We start from the raw sequence: 24,855 nt of genomic DNA, 5'->3' as shown, positions 1-24,855 counted from the left end.
ATGTATGTATGTATGTATGTATGTATGTATGTATGTATGTATGTATGTATGTATGTATAAAGAAATAGATTAGCAAGAAAAGAAAGTGATGTTCCTTATTTACAAAGAATTATTTAGTAACATAAAATCTTCATCCGCAATCCAAATTAATACCAACCACATTCTGGCAATCTCAGTGGCATGTTGAGTAGGTCTTAAGGTGCTATTCACATTAAATTAAATATTGTATAGATTTGTCACAAACAGCAAATATAAAAATTGGAATGCCTTGTTTTTCAGTGAATCAAGAATGAAATGCTGCCATAGTATTGCTTTGGGGGAGGGTTTGTTATTATGTCTAATACACAGAATACTGATGTAGGGCATGAGTCTAAAGAGTGACATTATTATTTTGAATAGCAATGGGGAATAAGTAGTTGATGCACTCTATGTGTGTGTGTCTGTGTGTGTTTATGTGTAACAAGTTTACATCATTGTTTTATAATGAAATCACCATCTTCTTCAGATTGAAGCAGGGGCTCTTTAACTGAAAGGAACAAATCCTGACAATGTCTTGTCCTTCCCAATTTGTAGCTTCCCAACTTGCAACAGATAGCAAATCTTGGTGAGTAAGTGAGTGACAGCTGTCAAAATGATCTCCCCAAGTCGAAATGAGTATTAAGGAAGATAGTGTATTCCGGTAAGTGGAAACTGCCTATCATAAATTTTTGCCTCTCTTATCACAGATACAGATGGCAAAGATAGCAAATCTTGACAGGGGAGTGACATCTATCAGCATGTCTTAGATATACCTTCGGTTTTCTAACTGTAGAATAATGCAATTTTCTTATTTTGCAGCTAGAGGCAAAACAGACTGGAAAGTATTTTTTTCTGCAGCAACCAGCATCAGGATGCCTTCCAGGTGTGTCTTTTCTTAACCATGGCCATACTGACTCAGATTCCTGGGAACTGAAGTCCAAATATTTGAAGAGGAAGCAGGTCAGAAGACTGTATCACAAGAATGGAATTTATAGCCATTTACCTTTTGCAAGGTTCATTTCCAACATCGATCGACCTTACTCTTTGAAGCTGAAGTGGAAATGTAGATATAAGACTGTATACAAATTTACCTGGGCAATGGTGAATCTAAGGAAAGATTTAGCATTTTGAGAATAATTAAAGATGGGACCAATATTATACATTTAATGCTTTCTTAATTTTTAATCACACCTGCAAATCTTTCAAAACAAGTTCCCCAAATATGTGTATATTGTACACAGCCAAAAGCACAAAACATTTAATAATGTGGCAATGGGACCCTGTGGTTCTTCAGATGTGGCCAAACAGTGACTCCCAGAATTTGTTAACTGGTAAAGGTTCCCCTCTCACATATGTGCTAGTCTTTCCTGACTCTAGGGGGCAGTGCTCATCTCTGTTTCAAAACCGAAGAGCCAGAGCTGACCAAAGACCTCTCATGTGGTCATGTGGCTGGCATGACTAAACACCAAAGGTGCATGGAATGCTGTTACCTTCCCAAAGTGGTTCCTATTTTTCTACTTGCATTTTTGACATTCTTTCGAACTGCTAAGTTGGCAGAAGCTGGAACAAGTAATGGGAGCTCACTCCATTATGCGGTGCTAGAGATTTGAACCATCGAACTGCCAACCTGATCAACAAACTCAGTGTCTTAGACACTGAGCCACTGCATTACACCTGCCCATATTGGCTGAGCTGCTGGAGCATTGCAACATGTGACAGTAACAGATTCTAGGTGATATTTAGGAAATGAGCCAGAAAAATTACCATGTAACTTCATGCATAATTAGTTAGATGTTTGTCCAGGGGATTCTGCATCCAGATAAATATGTGGGATTTCAAATTTAAGGCATAATCCAATATGAAGGAGAGGCTGCCGCATGAGGCATTGAATTCTGCTTTGCTAGTCATCAGAAGCTGAATGGCCATCTGTCAAAGATAATCTACATTGAGATGGAGTTGAATGAGATGGCCTCTCTAGACACTTCTGATTCTAGATTTCTGTGAAATGTGCAAATCTAAGTGCAAATACATTACAAGTAAACACATTCTTTCATGAGTTGTATTTAAGATATAAGGCTTTAATAAAGTCTTACACTTAGGCAAGAAAAACCAAAAGTACAAATATAGACTGAGTCAAACTAGGGTTAATAGCATTAACTGTGAGAGGGATCTTGGAGTCTTAGTGGACAACTAATTAAATATGAGCCAACAGTGTGCGGCTGCAGCCAAAAAAGCCAATGCAATCCTAAATTGCATTAACAGAGGGATACAGTCAAGCTCAAGTGAGGTACTAACAGCCCTCTATAAAGCCTTAGTAAGACCACACCTAGAGTACTGCATCCAGTTCCAGTCACCACACTATAAAAAGATGTTGAGACTCTAGAAAGAATGCAGAGAAGAGCAACCAAGATGATTAGGGAACTGAAGGCTAAAATATACGATGAATGGTTGCAGGGCATGGCTAGTCTAGTGAAGAGAAGGATCAGGAGAGAGATGATAACAGTATTCCAATATTTGAGGATCTGCCACGGAGAGGAGGGGGTCAAACTATTTTCCAAGGCACCTGAAGCCCAGACAAGGAATAATCGATGGAAACTGATCAAGGAGAGATTCAACCTGGAAATAAGGAGAAATCTTCTGACAGTGAGAACAATCAACCAATGGAACAGTTTGTCTTCAGAAGTTGTGGGAGCTTCCATCACTGGAAATTTTCAAGAAGGGACTGGACTGCCATCTGTCAGAAATGGTGTAGGGTCTACTTGGGCAGGAGGTTGAACTAGATGACCTACAAGATCCCTTCCAACTCTGTTAATCTGTAATCTGTAATCAGGTCACATAAGCAGTAGGTTACAGCAGAAGTAGCAAATTCTAACAGAAGTGATATCCATCAGTTAAGATTATATGTTTCATCTCTCCTGCACTAAATTAGTACCTTGTGTCCAGCGACTTCATTTGCTGATGCCTCAAAATGGTGATTCTAAATGCCAGGCCTTGATTCAGATTTTAATTTTTCTTTATCTAGTCATTAAAGCTATGGAAGAATAGCCCGGGCAATCATTTGAAAATAACGTTTTGCGGTGTGCCATTTTCCAGGTCTGCTGAACTACAACATTTTTCATCCCAAATGGTGTAGTTTTCTTCTTCACACTGAAAAGATGGCTTAAAATAAGCTGTGCCATTTATATTTTAACCTAAACTTTGTAAACATAGTGCTTATTTAGAGAATTTCCAGACTCCCCCAAGTGGATATCAGAGAAATGCAGTTTAGAAGAGATTATGAAAATAGGAATTCTCCAAGAAGTCGTTATGCATATGACTTTATGCTGTACACTTTCTCTTCTCTATCCCATGCCCACGAACAACCCCAAGGAGCTTCAGGGGGAAAAAACTTTTTTTAAGTAACAATCATTATCTGAGACATCTCTGGCAACCTTCTCAGATAAAACTTTGGGAAGGAGGAGGAGGATGGCCTACACTCTTCTTAGGACTAGGGACAATTTGTTTCTATAGCACCAACACATTGACAAAGGAATTACTTTTTCATTTCAAAGCCTAATTTAGAAATAATGAACTTAAGAGCTTTTTTTTTAAAAAAAAATAGAAATATATTTCATTGATTTTAATTGATCGTGTGCCATTAAGTTGGTGAAGAAGTTTAGGAATCACAAATAAATCTATAGGATCAACCTTGCTCTTTGAATCTTATATTAGTGCACCAATTGGCATGGTAACCAAGTCCATCCACCTTCCTGCTCTTTGTTATTTTCTTCTCTTTTCTTCCACCTTTCCCAGAATTAGACTTTTTTTTAGAGAGTTGCTAGAGGTAGGACAAGTTAAGCTTGGTCATTTGTGCCTTGAGTGAGAACTCTAGGTTTATGTGCTCGATGAGCCATTTGTTTCTTTGCTTGGTTATCAATTATATTTTTATGTATCTTCTCCACAATGAAATTGAAAGGTATCAATACTCAATCTAGTTTGTTCATAATCCAACTTTTACTTAACCTATTTATATGAATATATAAACATATACAACACACACATACATATGCATACACACACATATATCTATTCATATGAAAATAGCTAAACTGTATAAATGTCCATTCAAAGCTAAGGTATTCACTCACAAATCCTCACATTAAGAATTAATGCTTAAATGTCTGTAGATGAGTCTACAAAGCTTAGTGTAATCATGGTTTATTAAATGAGCTATAGCCAGAATATTGTGCTGAATCATAAAGTATAAATAGATTAACTACATTAAGACTGATCATACAATTACATGAAAGCTTATTTTCATATATGAACACAGATTAGTTTACACTTGATTTCAGCCATACATATCATCCTTGTTATCATTTTAATGAAATACATTTGTAAGGGTAGGATGTAGATATTCTGGACTATCACCAACTATGATACAATTGTGGATGTTATTAGGCTGTAAATGTGTTACGATGCCATGAAAGTATAGGATTAGAGGTGAGTAATTATCACTGTTGATTTTAAAGTCAGTATTTTAATACCATTGCTACCCTATAAACTGTACAAAATACAGTATAATTTAGAAGTAAGACCTTTTGATTTTTTACAGTTTGGTGTATATAAACAATAGCCTATCCAAATGATAAGTGATACTGAATATTATTACTATATTGTGTGAAATGATGGATTATTTCAGAAATAATATTGTAAAACATAGTGACTGTGAGTCTCTGACCTGTTTTGAATTATAACTCTCATGGACTTCGGCTTCAGTGACTAGAAACTGTAAAAATTGTATTCCAAACCACAAGTTTATCTACTCTTCTTATAAAGAATAATAACAGGATTCAAGCATTATTCTGCCCTATAATATGACCCATTTAATTTATGAATTATATAAACCCAGTTGCTGATAATATACAGTAAATCATGTAAGCGGTTAGCATTCAGGATGCCAATACTCAGATAACCGTCTTTTCTCAATCATACTTGGTTAAATAACAAAGTTTGCTACAATTTACCACCACCAGCTAACAATATTCTTGCGTGTAAACTATTTTGTTCTTTTACAATTACACTTCTTACCATCAGCAATTTACTTCTAAAATCTATTTCAGTTCTACATTTAATTTATAATTTTTCACTTTAGCGTTACGAATTTATTTTCATTCCACGCCAATCGCGAAAAAAAAGATTTCCCTCCCACTATCCATTCTCAAACATCAGCACAGAGTTCATACAGCGGTGTAACACAAGGGACGCAAGGAAAGCGAAGTGTGAAAAGTGTACAAAGAGAGGCAGAGACCAGTCTTGTACCCGCGCGTTTTAAAGACGCCGGGGAGAGTCGGCGTAGCCATCCGCTTTAACCAATTAAGCCAGTGTTTCTCAACCTTGGCCACTTGAAGATGTCCGGACTTCAACTCCCAGAATTCCCCAGCCAGCATTCGCTGGCTGGGGAATTCTGGGAGTTGAAGTCCGGACATCTTCAAGTGGCCAAGGTTGAGAAACACTGAATTAAGCCATCTTCAAATTACGAAAAGAAAAAGGAAAGGGGAAAAAAAGTCTTCGTAAATCCATTGAAGAAGGCGCGGTCCCCAGGCTGTCGGCTGGCTGTTATCGATCCCTTTAAGTGCCTGCTAATGCCAATAAAGTACGCTCAACCGGGGCGGCAAGACGGATGAGGCGCTGCTGGCAAGAAAAGGCTTTTTTTTTTTTTTCGCAAAGCGAGCTCCGGCGAGCAGAACTCGTTATAGACTCGAGAAGCGGATCATTGAGGGTTAACCCGGAGGAGGAGGAGGAGGAGGAGGAAGAGGCGGAGCGTGTCGGGGGCGGGGCGGGGAAACCCTATAAAAGAAGCCGGCGTGTGACAGTCGCGCGGTGGTGCTCTCAGTGAATGGGGCGCAGCGTTACGCTGCAAGCCTATTCGCGTGCGAATTGAATACCCCCCCCCTCAATTTATTACTGTATCTCGCGCTTCCTGGGACTGCCCCGCCCTCAGCTACCCGTGACATTTGGCTCTCCAGGGTTAAGATTTGACGTGAGGCGAATTCGGTCAAGCGCCTCAGGCGACACTCTGTGGGAAGCAGACCCCAAAATAAAAAATAATATTTTTTTAAAAAAACACCCAGAAACCACAGTCTTTTCAATTGTATTTTACTTCAAATTAGGTGGCCCTAAGATGCGCCTCACTACAGTATCTCTCTCTCTCGCTTTCTCGCTCTCTCGCTTGTCAATCCGGGTCTTGGGATGGTGGAGATGGCTAGCCAGCATATTTCGCTTTTATTTCTTCCTCCAAAAGGCAGCCCTTGTCGCAATTCTACGAGCAGGCAGGGTTTTTTTTAGAACAAAACGCACTGTGACTCCCTCGGCTTTCGGTTCTCAGGTAGACGGCCTCCCGACGGGGAGGCTCCATGTTGCTTTCGGGGATTTTTTTTTTTAAATCCCTCTTCCTCATATCTCCATCTGGGCAGCTGCCTCCTTGTGCAAAAATTTTAAAAAAAAATTCCTTCACAATCTCTCAAAAAGGGACCCGGTGCGGCTTTTCCCCCGAGCGAGGAGCTGGCAGCAGAGCTGCCCGCTTCCCCTTCCAAAGGGAAGGGAGCAGCTTGCGAATGTCACTTCGCTGGGGAAAAAAAGGGGGAATTCGCCGCCGCGGAGGGAAAGGCTTCCCTCCGCCAGCCAGCCAAAGACAAACGGTTGCCTTTCCCTTCTGTTCTGGGGGGAGGGGAGCCGAACGCCACCTTCCCTTTTATACCTGGCCAACGGCGGCAGCCCCTGCTAGGATAGGGATTGGGGGGGGTCCCCTCTCGGTTTCCCGCCCTGATTGCTCTTTCCCGAGGAGCGCTTGAGAACTGTGTGTGTGTGTGTGTTTTCCTGAAAAGGGGGGAGGAGACGGCAGCGTGTGACAGATGCACTTTCCTGACAGCTCCCAGCTCAGCCTAGTGGCTCCCTGCCATTGGCTCAGTGCAATGGAGCGGCAAGGCTGTGCGCTATAATAGCGCCATGCCTGCGAGAGGCAGCAGCTCAGACTCCTTCAGCGAAGCCAGGGAAAGATGCTGCTAATGCCGCTGCCGCCGCCGCCTCCCCTCTTCTTCCTTTGGCTGCTGCCTGCTCTGCGCTGACTGGAAAGAGACTGTGATGAATGCTCGCCGGCTCCTGCTGTAGCTAAGCTTGCCCGGCCTCTTGATCCGGCTCCCCGCCTTGAGAGAGAAAGAGAGAGAAAGGAAGGGAGAGTTAAACTGCTGCCTCTGCTATTACCGCCGCTTTTACTTGGGAGACAACAGCCGGAGGGAGAGCAGTACATGCCTCCGTGTATAGCTTGGTTATTCCCCGGATCAACCAGCTCCTTCGCCGCTTCCTGGTCTCAGCCAAGCCGGCCAAGTCCAATCATCTATCTCACCCCGGGCGCCTTGCAGCCTGTGCCTGGTCTGGCGCCTTCGGGGTGTATGGAAACGGCGGCAGCCCGCGAGGCCGCTGCTCCATGGAGTGTTATTACATTGTCATCAGCTCCGCGCATCTCAGCAATGGGCACTTTCGCAACATCAAGGGAGTTTTCCGAGGTCCCCTCAGCAAAAACGGCAACAAAACTCTGGTAAGGTGTTTGTTTCCTCCCCTTCCCTCTGTCTCCCCCTCTTCCCCCAAATTCCCCGCCGCCCCCTTTCGTCCTTTACATCTTCGTCTGGAGTACTCAAGATTCAGCACTCCAGAAAGCTGGACAGTTCCGAGCGGTGCGCTTTCCTAGAGAGAGTCTGTGTCGGTTTCTTGGAGATTTCTTTTCTTTTTTTCCTCCCCAAAGCAGAAACCCCCCAAAAGAAGAAGAAAATTGTTAGTTTGTACACGGGTTTTCCTCTCGGATTATTTCTGTTTCTATACATTCTTTCTAGATGGCACTTTGATTTGGGGGTAAGTGTAGGATAATCCAGTGAACTCTTAAATGGCGTTGAAAGAAACACTTAGTCCATTCCTACCCTCCTTACTCCTGAAAGGTAGCGTGCTGAACAAGCTGTAGTGAAGCTCTCTGGTGAAGACTTGGCATTCTGGGTTTACTTTGGTGAACATCAACACCGTCCAGTTTGAATTTAAGGGGTCAAGGTATTCGGAGAATAAAGGAAAATAACACAATGAGTTTTGGGCCACAATTCAAGAATTATGATGGGTGGAAGTTCAAAACATTCTCCCTCTCCCATGGTTGGTCAGAATTGGAAGATTTAAAACTGCTTCTGTATTTTCTCACAAGGGAATTATTTCGATGTTTGTTAAAGTGCTTTTAGGACACTGCTTCCACATCCTCTTATCAGGGAGTCATTCTCTATAAACTATGGTGGGACTTCTGAGTGCATGTAATGTAATAAGACTATTGGTCTCACTCTCTTGAGATGGCCTGAAATCAGAATGGAGGGAAGAGAACCCAATTTAAATGGGGTGTATGTGTGTGCGGGGTGGGTGGGGATGTATTCATGTTGCCAACCAAGTTCTTTGAAGTGTCCAGAACAATTGTAATTAGGGAAATAAATTCTCAAATCTTTTTGTCGTTCCCCCCCCGCCCCAGTAAAGCACTTAGAGAGAAACTTCAATAGAACAGATATAGGGATTAAGTTGTGGACTTCAGAGGGGACAGATAAAACTCAGTAATTAAACACAAGTTTTGCCTTTGAAAGGAACCCAGTTCCATCATCTGCATAAAAACCCAGAGACCCATTGCTGGCCCATTGCTGGCCAGAGGAAGCATTATGGAACTTCTATATATATTAGAACTTCCATAATGCTGGTACAGATTTGAAAGTAAGGTAGAACAATTTTGCTTTCTCATCACTTTTTCATTCTGAAAGTTTCTATAAGAACAAACTATAGGGAAATGCAATGCATATCTCACTTACAGGAAGATTTCTATAAGATTTACTAGCATTTACTATATAAATACAATGATTAAGAAAGCTTGTGGTAAATTCTAAATATTTGTGAAAAATATTTAAAAGTTTTGTGTGTGTCTGAATGACGTGTATGGTTTTTGGCACCCTAGATATTTCAAATTCTTTCCAGAGATGTTATCTACTTGAAATTATCTTTCACTCGTGTTATCAAAAGGGCAGAAATGAAATCTGTCAGGAGGACTGTGTGTATGTGTATGCATGCACATATGTATTAATTAATTAAAACTAAATGGTACAAAATATGCCAAAATGAGCATTAACTCTTAAGAGAAGCAATGGCAGGAATGATCCAGTATTTATATTCTGCTGCATTTTGTAATACTCTACCTAATTTCATTTAGACTATGCCAAACTTGATCATCTTTAGTATCTCATTCATTCATTATGAAAGTATATGATTTGCACAATTAATGCAACTCCATCTCTTTATGATGGCTATTATCATACACATAATGGTTAAATAGGAGGCCCCTATAAAATCACTGGTAAGTATTTCCTAGTAAATGTTCCAAGGTTAAGATGAACTCAAACTCCAGGTATCTATTGATAAATAGAGGGTGAACTATTGTGACTATTATTATCATTAATTTATATGCAAATTATACTTCATTCAATAGTGGAGGTTTATGTCATTAAGCTGACGTGGGTGGATGCTATTCTAAAAGTTATATTTGAATTCTTTTGAAATCTGTACAATGTCACATAGATCACATTCTAAACACATCTATTTTCTTCTGCAAAGCTAATGAAACTTCAATATTCATTTGCTTTGGGCTTGCTTTGGGCATAACTGGGAGCAATTTTATGTTTTAAATATATTTAGCATATCTTTAGAAATGAAATCAGTAATTGAATCCAAGAATATTATTTTTCTGAATGTATCTAGGTTAACATTTGACTTTGCGTTGGATTTAAAAGCCTTAAAGGTTTATTGAATATGATGTAGCAAACTTTTTGAAAGGTAACAGTAGTGAATTAATATAATCTAATATTCTCAAAAAGTAACAGAGAACAACTGTAATTTTATTTCACAAAGCTTGAAAGTGGTTAAAGTTATGGAATGCAGAAAACCTTATAAAGTATGAAGGATTTTCAGTGAGAAGAAATATATAAACTATGTAACTTTGAGAACACATTCTTTCTTCTATTTTATATAGTGGAACAAGTTTGGCTTAAAAAAATTAAACCAAAATAAAAAGTAGAAAACCTGCCCAATAAATAAAAACATGAGATATAATTTATTTATTTTTTAAAAAATATATGCCTAAATTTGCAAATTAAAATAAGATAAAAGCTTTCTTTGTTGTTTTAGATGATTCATAGTCCATGAGACTTCATTTTAGAAGATACTTTTCATTTCATGTGAGGAAGAAAAAAGAATCTCTTGAGACAGTCCTTCTACTAAGGGGTTTGTTTACAAAAACTTTTATTACAAATAATTACAGATTTTAATATGTGCTCTGATCAATATAGAGCACTATTATTTTAAAAAAAATAAAGCATTGTTTAAAGGTAAAATTGAATCAATCTTTGAATCAATCTCGACTCCCAGTAACCACATCCATGATGTTTCTTTGGCTCCAGTTGCAGTCGAAAATGAAGACTATGATTTGAAATTGTACCCTTAAAATACACTGATAACCAGCATTAAAAACTCAAAGACAGTTTTAGGAAACACTTTTGTGAGACATGGATTATTTATACAATTAGCCATTTTTTTCAGAGTCTATGACGTAACTTCCATTACTAATGAATTTGGAACTTAGATTTTACCTGAAGGGATTAAGGAATTACATTCCACTGTGCATACATTGTGCAAGTGACTTACTCAAGCAGAAATACTTCATGACATCTGTACAATATAATCAATTCTAAACTGTCAGCATCACAATATTTTTCTGGTCAGCATCACAAATCAATACATTGCTAGAAAACATCAATATTGGAAGCACTAGTGTTAGGTTAATGTTTTAAAGAATAGTTTGAAAGGTAAGGAAAGGACTTTCAGTAATTTTAAGTGAAAGTTTTTTCTCTCCCCCCCCCTTTCCTTTCCCCTGTCTTGTATTTGTGTAATTTATTTCCTTGACCAAAAGGGGCCACTGCTGAGCAGCTTATCCCCTGCTTTTCAGCTCACTTTTTCTTCTTTTAAGCAATGTTGTTATGTATGTTGCAGTTCTTCAGAGTAAGAGATGTAAAGGAATGTGTTTGAATGGCCAAATGATTCTAGATTTTTTTAAAAAAAAAGTAATGTTCAAGTATCCTATAGTATCTTTCCTCCCAATCCTATAGATAGATAGAAAGGCAGATGATCCTGGAACCGATGGGTAAGTCCTGAAAATATAGTAGCAGAGCATTAGATCCAAAGGGTAAAGCAAAATGTGCAAACATAGACATAACTATTTTTGAAAACCATAACGTGAATAACACAAGAATTTCAACTCTCATAAGAAATAGACATGTTTGTATGAAGTGGTTGCAAGGCAGGGAACAAAGAAGCTGGTTGTGTAAGAGATAATACCTATAAGATTAATATGAAAGACATTTGAGGCTAAAAAAAAATCTGCACTAAAAAAAGCAATTGAGCTGAAAGAAAATACTTAGAAAAAAGAATAAGATGAAAGAAGTCAAATTTCTAACAACTCCGTATAATATATGTTTACTCAGAAGTAAATATTGATTTCAATGAGACTTCTTGATAAGTAGGGATAGGTTTGTAGTCTAAAGGAGTATGATATTAAAGGATATTGTATGCAAACTTTGGATGCAGATAGTTTTCTGTTATAAGACTAGAGTTCTGTATTTATGTAACTTAGCAGGAAAGAAGAAGGAATGAATAGAATAGAATTTTTTATTGACCAAGTGTGGTTGGACACTCAAGGAATTTGTCTTTGGTGCATATGCTCTCAATGTACATAAAGAAGAATAAAATGCATTCATCAAGAATCATGAGATACAACACTTAGTGATAGTCATAGGTTACTAATAAGAAAACAAATTGTACTAGGAAACAAATAAAACAACATAAATTGTAAAGATACAAGTAACATGGTTATAGTCATAAGTGGGAAGAGATAGATACTAGGAAGGATGAGAAGAATAATAGTAATATAGTCTTACTAAATAATTTGACAGTGTCGTGGGAATTAGTTGTTTAGCAGAGTGATGGCATTTGGGAAAAAGATGTCCTTGTATATAGTTGTTCTGGTGTGCAGTGCCCTATAGTGTTGTTTTGAGGGTAGAAGTTGAAACAATTTTTGTCCAGGATGTGAGGGGTCTGTAGATATTTTCACAATGTCCTTTTGATTTGTGCAGTATACAAGTCCTCAATGGAAGGCAGGTTGGTAGCAATTGTGTTTTCTGCAGTTCTAATTATCCATTGGAGTCTGTGTCTGTCTTGTTTGGCTGCAGAGCCATACCAGACAGTTATAGAGGTGCAGATGACACTCTGTAATCCCTCTGTAGAAATGAATCAGTTCTGCTCTTTCAGCAGAAGTAACATTGCTATTTACTGTGTCATTATTGACACTGTCTACATATACAGCCAAGATATTGCAATGGAGTTTTGACTGGACAAATGTGCCACGCTCATCATCAAATGGGGGGAAATAGTGAAAATTATTACAAAGGACAGCTTTATTTGGAAGAGCTTACATTCTGCGGCAATACCTATAACACCATCAAGCATCAACATCTGCCTATCTGAGATTTTTGGGAAAGATTCAAAAGGTGGATAAAAATGCCAAATCCAGCCTAAACATTTGGCTGATTGCGCAACCAACCATATTCCTTAAGAATAAAATAATAGCTAGAAATGTGTCAAGGGATCCTATTTTATATAATCTTCCAAAACATAAGGGTGATTTATAAAATAGAAAAAAATGTATGGCATGAAATATAATTTGTGAAGAGAGCAGAGTCAGAGTAACTGAACTTTTAAAGTTTTAAAACTCTTCCTGGCCATATTCTACATATTTTGTAGCTGTCTATTAATAGAGTAGAAACATCAAATCTGAGCTAACAATCTCAGATTTTCCCATTTCTTGTTTTTCCTGCTACTTGAAATTACTAAGTTTTGAAGTTAGACATTTTTGTATTCAGGACCAGGGCTTTTTCTTCTTCTTTTTTTTTTACAGAAGAATGTCCTTTTATAAGGAAAACATTCTGAGAGCAATTAATTAATTCCCTGGAAATTTAAGTTAGGATTGTTTTGCAGCTTTAAGACTTTTTTTTTTTAGATTCAATGAACTAGAATGATGGTAGTATTTAAAATTTCTTGTACCTTCCATAATTTGCCAATACTCACCTAAAGTATTTCTTAAAAGATTTGAGGGTAGGTACAAGAATAGCAATAGCACTTAGACTTATATACCACTTCACAGTGCTTTACAGCCTACTCTGAGCAGTTTACAGAGTCAGCATATTGCCCCCAATAATTTGGGTCCTCATTTTACCCACCTTGGAAGGATGGAGGGCTGAGTCAACCTTGATCCTGGTGAGATTTGAACTGCCAAATTATAGGCAGCTGGCAGGCAGCAGAAGTAGCTCACAGTACTGCACTCTAACCACTGCACAACCTTTCAAGAATGTCTTGAAAGTTCTTAAAGTCCAGTTTTGCAATAGTTATTCCAGGTTTTATGCAGTCATGTTGTATTTAATATGTATATTAAAGTCATTCTTGCATGTGTAAGAAAAACAGTGCACCTCTGTGCTTATTGTTTATACATATTGTTGTACACATGCAACCTATCTCTTGACAACAAACGTGTCTCTTCAAGTCCAGTCATTCATAGATATTAACTTGCTTGTAAAATCTGGCTGTCATTGAGAAGCACTGATTTCAAAAGATCAGGACGTGACAATTACAACAGCAGCTTTTGGACTATTATATAGAGAATATAACGACCCTCGAGAATAAGAAGTTGACTATTAGCCAACTATATTTCCAGTTTGTTGTCTTTAATGGTTTAAGTGGGTGAGTTGCTTATGAAACATGGTGTTGTTTCCTTCACTAGAGCTGAACTCACCAGATAATCAAATCTTTATGCTTTTGTCCAATATTGTTTTACTTAGTTGTACCCTTTGGTCTGAAGATTGTTGGAGTTGGAGTTGAGTCAGATAGTACTGAACTCCAGTGTCCAACAGCTTTAATCAACACATGTCAGTGACATGTGTAAGGCCCATGTTCTCCATCTCTGCTTTAAATCCTCCAAGGATTAAAAATGATTTCTAGAAATCACAAGGAAAGTTTTCCTTGAAATCATTTTAAAAAACATGTTTATTCTAGGGTATGTTAAAAAATATTTCTGTTGATGCTTACTGTAGACTGCATACGTTTAAAGTAAATCCCCAAAGGTCCACATATAATTCTTCTCAACATTGGTCTGAATATCTGAATTGTATTAGACCCTCACATTAGCGACTGACTTTAAGAGCAGTCCAGTTACATAAATGCAACATATTTTCGTCAATTTACAGAATGCAAGGCATATGCATAAATCAATTTTGCTGCTGCTATAAGAGTATCTCCGGCAACCAGTGAGGCTGGATTGAAGAAACATATTGCTTTTTGGTATCTGTTGGAGGTGGAAGTGAAAACCTTATGGAGTGTCAGCATATGTTGTTGGTAGCACAGTATGCAGTGTAATAAGGGGAAAGAACATAACACACTTTATGCTGACTGATTATTTCTTAACTGTTAATACATATTTTGTGGGATTCCCATTTCTTCATACCATATACCAGGCTGAGGAAAATGTATTTAAACAGGAATGTTTATAATTATTAGAATAGGGTAAGGGAGTCAATATACCTTTTTCCAGAAAATCCTGACATCTGAAATCCTTTGCATACTAAGGGTGTTAATTCTAATTAAACTTTCTGAGGATGACACTGAATATAGATTTATAAATAATTTTATTTTAAAAACAGATTTTATAATACTTAGAGCTTCATAAAATAGAAATGATGTTTACATGGATTCATGTTTAAATATGTCGAGGTGGCGCAGTGGTTAGAGTGCTGTACTGCAGCCACTTCAGCTGACTGTTATCTGCAGTTCGGCGGTTCAAATCTTATCGGCTCAGGGTTGACTCAGCCTTCCATCCTTCTGAGGTGGGTAAAATGAGGACCCAGACTGTGGGGGCAATATGCTGACTCTGTAAACTGCTTAGAGAGGGCTGAAAGCCTTATGAAGCGGTATATAAGTCTAACTGCTATTGCTATTGCTATTGCTATGTCCATAATCCAAATATAAATCTAATATTGCGTAAAAGGTACAGTTTATTTTGTTTCTCCATTCTGGCTGAACCTGAATCATATACAAAAACAGCAAATTGAAACAAGCATAAATAACACAATCACATAAGATGGATTGGTTTCATGTATGATTTTTTTTATAACAGATAATATTTTTAAAATATAGTCAATTGAAATATAAATATGAGCAAATGGAAGGAAATGCTTGGTTGAATATGTAAGTTCCTGTGCCAAAGGAGAAAGACTCGGATTTCTGCATTCACCTTGAAGGTGTAAATTAAGTACAATGACATGAAATTGGCAAAGAGATGCTTTGTAAAGTAGAAAGAAATTTAGCTTGGTCATCAAACTTATTCAGAATAATTCTGGCTTTGTTCTAATGAAGTCTACTTAGTGATACTTTCTCAATATTTTTATTGCTCTAAGATTCATGAAATTAATAACTTTTGTAAAATTAATAGAACTACTTTAACATCATTTTTAGTTTAGGACAGCAATTAAAAAAACCCAGCAGCAACTAACAGCAGATGGAGGGGAGGAATATGATCTGAAGGAGGAACAGGAAAGTCCATCGATTTGCTGATTTCAAAGAAAAAATAATTAATGGGCTCTCTAATACATACTATATATAGAAAACTGATCCAATTCAGCTAGTTCAGTAGATAGTTTTGTATATAGGAACTGCTGTCCATATCAGTATCCCCAGTTCAGTATGGAAATCTCTGATGGAAGATGGACCATCCTGGTCTGAACCTGTTCTAAAGAGAGAATTGAACAACTTCTTATAGATTTGAGCCATTATTTCAAATCCCCCACACACAATGGATTATTACAATACAGGTAATCCTTGACTTGCAATAATTGATTTAGTGACAGTTCAAAGTTGGAACAGCACTGAAAAAAGTGATTTATATCCGTTTTTCACACATATGACCACTGCAATATCTCCATGGTCACAAGATAAAATTCAGACAACTGACTCATATTTATAATGTTTGCCGGATCATGCGGTCATGTGATCACCTTTTGAGACCTTCTGACAAGCCACTTAACAACTGTGGCAAGAAAGGTTGTAAAATAAGATAAAACTGATTAAACAACTGTTTCACTTAGCAACTGAAATTTTGGGCTGGATTGTGGTCATAAATTGAAGATTATCTTTATTCACAATTGCAAGGGATTCATTCTAGCAGCACTATCCCCCTCACGCTGTGGGCTGGGAGCTAAAGCAGGAATAATATTTGCCTAAAATAGATCTAGTTTATGAATTTATCACTGATGTGAAATTTAAACCAGAATTTCTAATAATAATAATAATAATAATAATAATAATAATAATAATAATAATTCACTTTTGACTTTTTTCAATAATGATACAGTGGTTAAGGAGACAAGCATCTTTCCAGCTGGATCATTCCTTAGCAATAAAGCTCCACTATTCAAAAACAAAATTATTTCTTGTATTATTATGCCACTTTTAGTCACGGTTAGTTTTTCACTTCCTTGATTAAAAATAAATATTAATAATTAATGTAGATTTTTTTCTTTTCTCTTTCTCTTTAAACCTAGACCATGTCTGAAATTTTAATGAAGTGAAATCTAACACTTTTATTGTCTTGGGTATAATTGGAAGTAACTTCTTCTATATCAAAATAAACAATAGGTGTGATTGTATAAACTCTATGAGTCAGGGTCAAAGGTGAATAGTATGTGCAAAAAGATTAACAAAGAAAACAATCTAATTTAGATGGAACATTTTCCAGTGGCGTTAATGAAGTGCAACAAGTAGTTTCTCCTTTGACATGTTTTCATTCTTTATTTCTATCTTATTTTTGTACTGCAAAAGAAATTTTAGAGAGCTATTTTCAGTAAAAGGACAAGAGAAATTAGGAGATGATTTTAATTTTAAAAAAAAACAGAATATTGCATGCTTTTGATTATAAGTATTGTCCTCTTGTGATGGTGCCATGTCACTTATGAAAGGGGATTAGGACCTATGATAGGTCTGTAAGCTATCAGTTATTTCCTGCTAACAGACTTATTGGTTCTAGAGACTTGCATAACATAGTTGGATGAGAAGTTGAAGCCTTGAGAGTCACTGTTGCATGCCATTCAACCTGCTACTTCATGTATAAAACTAATGTATAAAACTAATGATATGTTCTTTCCAAATCACCTTTGTTTTCTTCAGACTTTCTCTACTCGGCACTTCCATCACATGAACAGATGTCCTACTATATAGGATGCTCTCCTGCAGGAGATACATGTGTTCTCTAAGCTATTGTTAAAGTTTTTTCAGATAAAATATCTAGGGAGTTTCCTTTGTAACATTCATAACCTTTAACATTTTATTCCAGAAGTTCTGTTATTGTTGTTAGTTGTGAAGTCATGTCCAACCCATCACAACCCCATGGACAACATTCCCCCAGGCCTTCCTGTCCTCTACCATCCTCTGGAGTCCATTTAAGTTCATGCCTACTGCTTTGGTGGCTCCATCCAGCCACCTCATTCTCTGTCATCCCCTTCTTCTTTAGCCCTCAATCTTTCAGAAGTTCTATAGTCTAGTTTATAATAGCAGTTTGACATTCTGGGATAGCTCCATCTCACCAAAAGTTCTTGAAGTACAGTATGGGAGGGAAAAGAGGCTAGCTAGAGAATGCTGTGTTTGGGTTTAAGTAATGAAATAGTAAAACAAACTCAATAACAGACCCATGTATTTGAAGAGGGGAATTCTGAACTAAAATAGATTGAAGCATTCAAGTTTTACCTATTAGTTGAAGTCTGCTCATTTACACTTGATGCTGGAAATGACTTTTTGACATGATATTTTAATGTCAATGCTTAGATAAAGAAGACATTTGCTTTACCCTCTGATCTGACTAACTTGGAGTTCAGTGGGTTTCAGAGGGAGGAAGGTATTTCTGCAAGCAAAGCCAACTTTTAGAAAGTTGCTGGCAATGAAAGCTTAGAAATACATTTCAGTTCATTGAGACTGCTCAAAGGAGAGTAATATTCTTTTGCCCCTTGGATACTGCTAGAAATTGTAGGCCCATAATTCTAAAGTTTTGCACACTAATTTCTTGTTAAATTGATTCCATTGCCTTGTGAATTATAAATTTAAATCATGTCAAGAAGAATTTCTCATCATGTTTGAATCTCAGAATTAAAAAATGTGACTACACAGCAAGAGGGAGAGAAGGAGATTACCATGTGTTTGCATAAATCTGAGTAAGTCAAGGTCAGAATTATAAGCAGATGGATCTGTGACGTTTTCAGTACAGTGTCCTTCTGTACTGTACTGAAGAGAGTGCCTCTCTTTAAAGCAATTTAATGTCACATTACATGTAACTCTGATCCTCTAGTAGGATTTGTAATTAATAAAAGTGTCTCAATGTGGCTTCATTTAACTAAACTTTTACTAAGCTGCTTATAGCAATAATAAATTTATTAAGATGCACACCTTTTATTTTTGCAAATGTTAAGTAATGTTGTTTGGCATTAAAATATCATACAGTAACAAAACTACACACACACCCTTTTGCAGGTGTGCATAATTTTTGTGGGTTTCCAAGGCATGCTTAGGGATTTCTTAACAATTTGGTAGGCATTTTCATGTGGTTGGTTCATCTTTGGAACATCTGGTTCATCTTTGGAACAGACTACCCAAACACTTGATTGTGAGACCTTATTCTGATCACTGATACCAGGCAATGTTTTGTTTTCCTAGAAGTAATGTGAAGAATGAAATTGAGAAGATTGTTGGAACAATTGTGATCAAAAGGATTATGAATGAGCAATAGCAATAGCAGTTAGACTTATATACTGCTTGATAGGGCTTTCAGCCGTCTCTAAGCGGTTTACAGAGTCAGCATATTGCCCCCAACAACAATCCGGGTCCTCATTTTACCCACCTCGGAAGGAAGGAAAGCTGAGTCAACCCTGAGCCGGTGAGATTTGAACAGCTGAACTGCAGAACTGCAGTCAGCTGAAGTAGCCTGCAGTGCTGCATTTAACCACTGCGCCACCTCGGCTCTCTGCTATATGCTTAGAGAATTGCCTGTTCTTCTAAACATGTAATGTCTTTATGGATTTCCTGCAAGTCCCACTGTTCAAAGTGGGCCAAATTCAGTGAATAAGGATAGGTGGGATAAGGAGACATTAGGCCTTCTAGATGATTTTGTGGGTTACCCTTGCAGACATGTATTTAATGTGGTTGGGATTTTGGCCCAGTCCTGGAGCAGAAACTTCATTGGCCACTCCGGTAGATGATCTTCACTGAGACCTAGAAGGGAAGACTTCTCTCTCTAAAAGAGTTGGTATCCTACATTTGCAGCTCTAGCTTTTGGGAGGAATGGCCAAGGCAAATTTTGGTCGAACAGGTATATCCGTTATGGCTCTATTTAAACTAGGAAGCATTTTTACTGATTCATGCCCTCATGATAATATAATTGAATTAGTGCCCCACTCTATACAGGACTGATTCAGAAACTGCAGCTGCTACAAATATGGTGGTCAGGCTGCTAACTGGGGTTGCTATTACAAAATTATGTTCATCCTGAGGTTGTAGCATTAGTTATCAATTCAAATTCCAAGGGCTTTGGCCAGATTCAGGTTAATGTCAGAGTTCCAAATAGCATCCTCAATAAAATAAGAGGCTAGAGATTCCTCAAAGTTCTCAAAAAAAAAAAAGTTCCAATTTATTAGAAGAGTCATCTTGGCACGTCTGGGAAAACCTGAATCTGAAAGCTTCCAGGTTTTCCCCAACCAGTTGAAAGTTTAAGACCCTGCTCCAGCACCCACATGCCCATCACATGGTCCAATCAGTCACTGTCCAAAAGAAAGATTCCTCCCAGTGAAGCCCCTCCAGGTGCCAAGGCAAAATGACCTTCTGAGAAGTAATGTTATTTTGACTAAAAAGCTCCCATGCTTTACACAATCCCCCCCTCCCAATTTCCCACAGTTATATGGAATATGTGGCAGGCTTGAGGCCCATTGTAAAAGATGGCTTCCAAGCCTGAAAAATGGGTTTGTTGTCTATTTAGAACACTGTATGGCATCATGCTAGGATGTATCAGAGATTGCTTTGCTAAATATGATCCCACCCGTCTGGTTCAAATATTACAATTAGTGCCAAAAGAGTTGTGGACCAAAAGGTAGTCCTTTTCTGTGATACACCTGACAAAAAAAAAATCAAACTCATCTTTATTACAACCAGAGGCCAGCCATGCAAATTGTTTACAAACAAAATTAAAATTCCTACTAGTAATTAATGCACTCTTATTAAAATCACTTTAAATATAGTTCACTAGCATGGCACCAAATTATGGCATTTTATGTAGCTGTTATCTTCTCTCTAATTTTACAAGCTATTACATAAAAAGATGGCCACGTTGAGGATAATGTCTTCATCAGTAGCAAATAAAAGTACAAAAGAATAAAACAGATCTTAGTGGCCTTAACGTGTTGACAGAATTGGAGAAATGTACTTTAATTAACTATCTTTATAGAAATTACTAAATAAAAGTACAGTTTTTAGTTTCTCCCAGTGCACAAGAGTAGAGACACATGCTGCATATACATATACACACACATATATACATATATACATATGTATATATGTATGTATGTGTGTGTATGTGTATGTGTATATATGTGTATATATATATGTGTGTGTGTGTGTACGTGTATATATATATATATATATGTATGTATGTATGTATGTATGTATGTATGTATGTATGTATGTATGTAGAGGTAGAGAGAGAGATGATAGATAGATAGATAGATAGATAGATAGATAGATAGATAGATGATAGATAGATAGATAGATAGATAGATAGATAGATAGATAGATAGATAGGGCTGTGTGTGTGTGTGTGTGTGTGTGTGTGTGTGTGTGTGTGTGTGTGTGTGTATGTTCCAACATAACTCTGGAATGCCTCTAGCAATTTCAACCAAACTTTATACATAGATGACTTACTCCAGGGGTAGTTAACCTTTTTATACCTACCGCCCACTTTTGTATCTCTAGTAGTAAAATTTTCTAATCGCCCATCGATTCCACAGTAATGGTGATTTATAAAGTAGGGAAGTCAATTAAATTAAAAAAGGGAAAGTGCTTCAGTATAGGACAAAACCCCTACCACCCACCATGAAAGCTGGAACGCCCACAAGTGGGCAATAGGGACCAGGTTGACTACCACTGACTTACTCCCTGGAAAAAATATAAAGGGAGAGGAGACACCCCTAACACCTCTCAGGGTGTGTATTCTGTTAAGATTCAGCCTGTTGTGCCTTTGAATGGCTTCTACTATATCCTCAAACTTGGAAGCCTAGTGGATACATTTGGAATGTTTCACAATACACTATATTGTGAACACTCTCACATTCACAAAATGACTTATATTGAAATGTAACCAATTACAAAATGCCAATTTTTCAGAATGTTTTTTGCTGTCTTTCAAGTCCCCCACATACAAGCAAAACATCCCCAATTATTCATGTTTATATTTTTTTCTGAAGCAGTGGGAAACATTTTCAAACCAAACAAACCCCGTTTTCACTTTCTGAGTTAAAGTTTGGGGGCTAGGGGATTTTTTTTTAATCAACAAGATGTTTTGCAACAGTCTAGCTTCCAGTTTTCATAATTAGAAGAATTTATTTAAAAATTGAACAAGTCAGATATGGCAGAAAATGTATTGAACCCCAGGGCTTTTGCTATAGCCAGGGTCCCCAACCCCTTGGTCTGTGGATCAGAACCAGTCCTCAGCATGCCAGAAAGCAAGTGAAGCCCGATCTGTGGGATTCAGGCGGCACGTGAAGCCACACTGCTTCCAGTCTGTGGGAAAACGTCTCTCCAGGTCCCTGGTGCCCAAAAGATTGAGGGCCACTGCTATAAGCAATATAAAGAAAAGGAAGTGCACCAGACCATAGAGATAAAAGAAAAGAAGATAATTGTACACAAATATCTTTGTATTTGTATTTGTATTTGGTTTATTTGTATGCTGCCCTTCTCCAGGAGGGACTCAGGGCGGCGAACAACTCAGGGGGGAAAGGGAACATAAATACAATACACATAATTAAAATGCACGAAAATCACACAGCCATACCAGTCGAGAGGGGAGGGGAACTCATCAACCCCAGGCCTGCCGGTACAGCCAGGTTTTGATGGCTTTCCAGAAGGCCTGGAGAGAGGTGAGGGTCCGGATCTCCGCGGGGAGTTCATTCCAAAGGGCCGGAGCTGCCACAGAGAAGGCCCTCCCCCGGGTAGTAGCCAGATGGCATTGGCTGGTGGACGGAACCCGGAGGAGGCCGACCCTGTGAGATCTAACGGGTCTTTGGGGGGTAATTGGCAGCAGGCGGTCTCTCAAGTACCCAGGTCCAATACCATGAAGGGCTTTATAAGTTACAACTAGCACTTTGAAGCATATCTGGAGACCGATCGGTAGCCAGTGCAGCTCGCAGAGGATAGGTGTAACGTGGGTGTACCAAGGTGCACCCACAATCGCTCGCGCGGCTGCATTCTGGACGAGTTGAAGTCTCCGAATACTCTTCAAAGGCTGCCCCATGTTGAGCTCATTGCAGTAGTCCAGTCTTTGCAAAATCTCTACCTAGACCTGTTTTTTTTTCCTTCAGGGGAACTATTACAACAGAAACTACATTCAAAGCATGCATATCTGTCCTCAAAAGGTGTTATTCAGTGGTGGGTTCCTACTGGTTTGGATTGGCCATCTGGGTCACTGAAACTGGCAGCGACGCAGGGGAACTGATTCCCCGGGCAGCGCCGATGGAGCTGCCATCTTGTTTTTCAATTTTGTGCATGTGCAAAAGAATTTAAATTGTACTGTGCATGCACAGGCAGCATGCATCAAGCACGCACACAAGCAAATTGGCAGTAGTGCCTGCCAGAACCCACCCCTGGTTCTATTGTAAGGATTCCCTAAGGAAGAAGTTAATCCAGGAATTGGCTGAAATTTACATTTTGCAATGAAGTATACATGCACCACTTTCCTTTTTACCATCAGGAAGACAATAATAAGGAAACCCCTCTATTATGCATAGGTAAGTGACACACAGTCCCTGTTTACAGATTTTATTTGGCAAGCATGATATCAGGCAGTTCTCTGAGGTTTCAGTACTTCAACACACTGCTTAGTGTTCTGCAAATGTAACACAGGACATTTTCCCCTGCTCCATATGCATAACTATTGTAATGCCTGTGCTGATCACTAAGTCTTATCTCTTTGCAATTATGCACATGCACCATGTGAATGGCTAAAGAGACACAGTACTGTGCTCTGTCTTTGGAAAATGTGTTTCATCTGTACTGATTTATCCCAGAAGAACCATTGTTCTGAATGGGGGAATCAATTTCTACCAGTTAACAGCTACTTATTTTCCACTTTTCTACCTTACACACATATTACACTTCTATCAATGCACATTTCTAATTGCATTCATTTAGCCCAGAAACCTCGTTGCAAAATTATAATAATAGCCCAAACCAAGCCAAGTTGAAGAAGTAACAGTTACACAATTTGAACACCTAGAAGAACCCATCCATTTTGATACAGCAGCACCAACTAGTCAGCTAAAGAAGATTGTCTGAATTCCTTTTTTGCTTTTACTCATTGTCATATATTTTTCCCTGTCCAAAGTTATCTCTATTTCCTGTTAGCAAATAAAATATTCTGCTGCTGAGTCAACATGACTTGTTCTTTTGTCCTATAGCAAATCAAGGTAAAAATAAAAATAAAAAGTCCTTGATGTACTTATTAAATGGGCTCAGTTCAGATCTTTATAATTTGGATTTTTAAGGATGTTAACGTTAAGGAGAGATCTTTGGTATTTCAAAAGTTGACAATTTTATTTATTTATTTTATTTATTTATAAATAAATAGTTGCATTTAATGAAGGAGCAGACCCAGTTCTGTGTAGTGGTTAAGGCACTAGGCTAGAAACCTGTGATTTCTAATTCCACCTTGGGCAGAAAGCCATCTGGGTGATCTTGGGCTAATTATTTTCTCTCAGCCTTATAAAGGAAGCACTGGCAAACTTCTTCTAAAAAAATCCCCTTGCTTAAAAAAAAAACTTGCAGTATTTAAGCATTAATCCATTTAAGAGCCCCAAATCACAGCCAAGAAAACAAACAAATGGATCATCGAACAACTCAATGCAGAGTTCTTACTTGAGGCATTAGGGATCAACCTCAAATTATCCCACTGCAGACATACGACATAAAGATCTAGCTCTCTGAAAAAGGCTCTGATGCTGGGAAAAGTGAAAGGAAAGAGAACACAAGGATGACCAGAAGCAAGATGGACAGACTCAGTTACAGTTACAGGGGTGATGAGTGCATTGTTGGAAGATTAAGTTAGGGATAGATCATCATGGAGAAAATCAACCTATGTGGTCACTAACAGAATAAGAGAGTTGGAAGGGACCTTTGAAGTCTTCTAGTTCAACCCGCTGCTCAAGCAGGAGACCCTATACTATTTCACATAAATGGCCATCCAATATCTTCTTAAAAGCCTCCAGTGATGGAGCACTCGCAACTTCCGAAAGCACACTGTTCCACTGTCTCACTGTCAAGAAATTTCTCCTTAGTTCTAGGTTGTTTTTGTCTTTGATTAGTTTCCATCCGTTGGTTCTTGTCTTGCCTTCTGGT

At 38.1% G+C, this 24,855-nt stretch overlaps 1 protein-coding gene across 1 annotated transcript in view; it reads left to right on the top strand.

The window, feature by feature from the left end:
* The first annotated feature begins 7,236 nt into the window (after nucleotides 1-7,236).
* ZNF804A (zinc finger protein 804A) overlaps nucleotides 7,237-24,855 on the top strand; it is a 262,521-nt gene continuing 244,902 nt past the window's right edge. The window contains exon 1 of the mRNA XM_032226153.1: nucleotides 7,237-7,594. Coding sequence (XP_032082044.1) covers nucleotides 7,484-7,594 — 111 coding nt within the window. The 5' untranslated portion in view covers nucleotides 7,237-7,483. The remainder of the gene's footprint in view (nucleotides 7,595-24,855) is intronic.

This window comes from Thamnophis elegans, chromosome 1 (genome assembly GCF_009769535.1).
Source record: "Thamnophis elegans isolate rThaEle1 chromosome 1, rThaEle1.pri, whole genome shotgun sequence".
NCBI classification, from domain to species: domain Eukaryota; kingdom Metazoa; phylum Chordata; class Lepidosauria; order Squamata; family Colubridae; genus Thamnophis; species Thamnophis elegans.
Note: the sequence above shows the minus strand (reverse complement) of the source record. Positions and strands in the feature narration are given on the sequence as shown.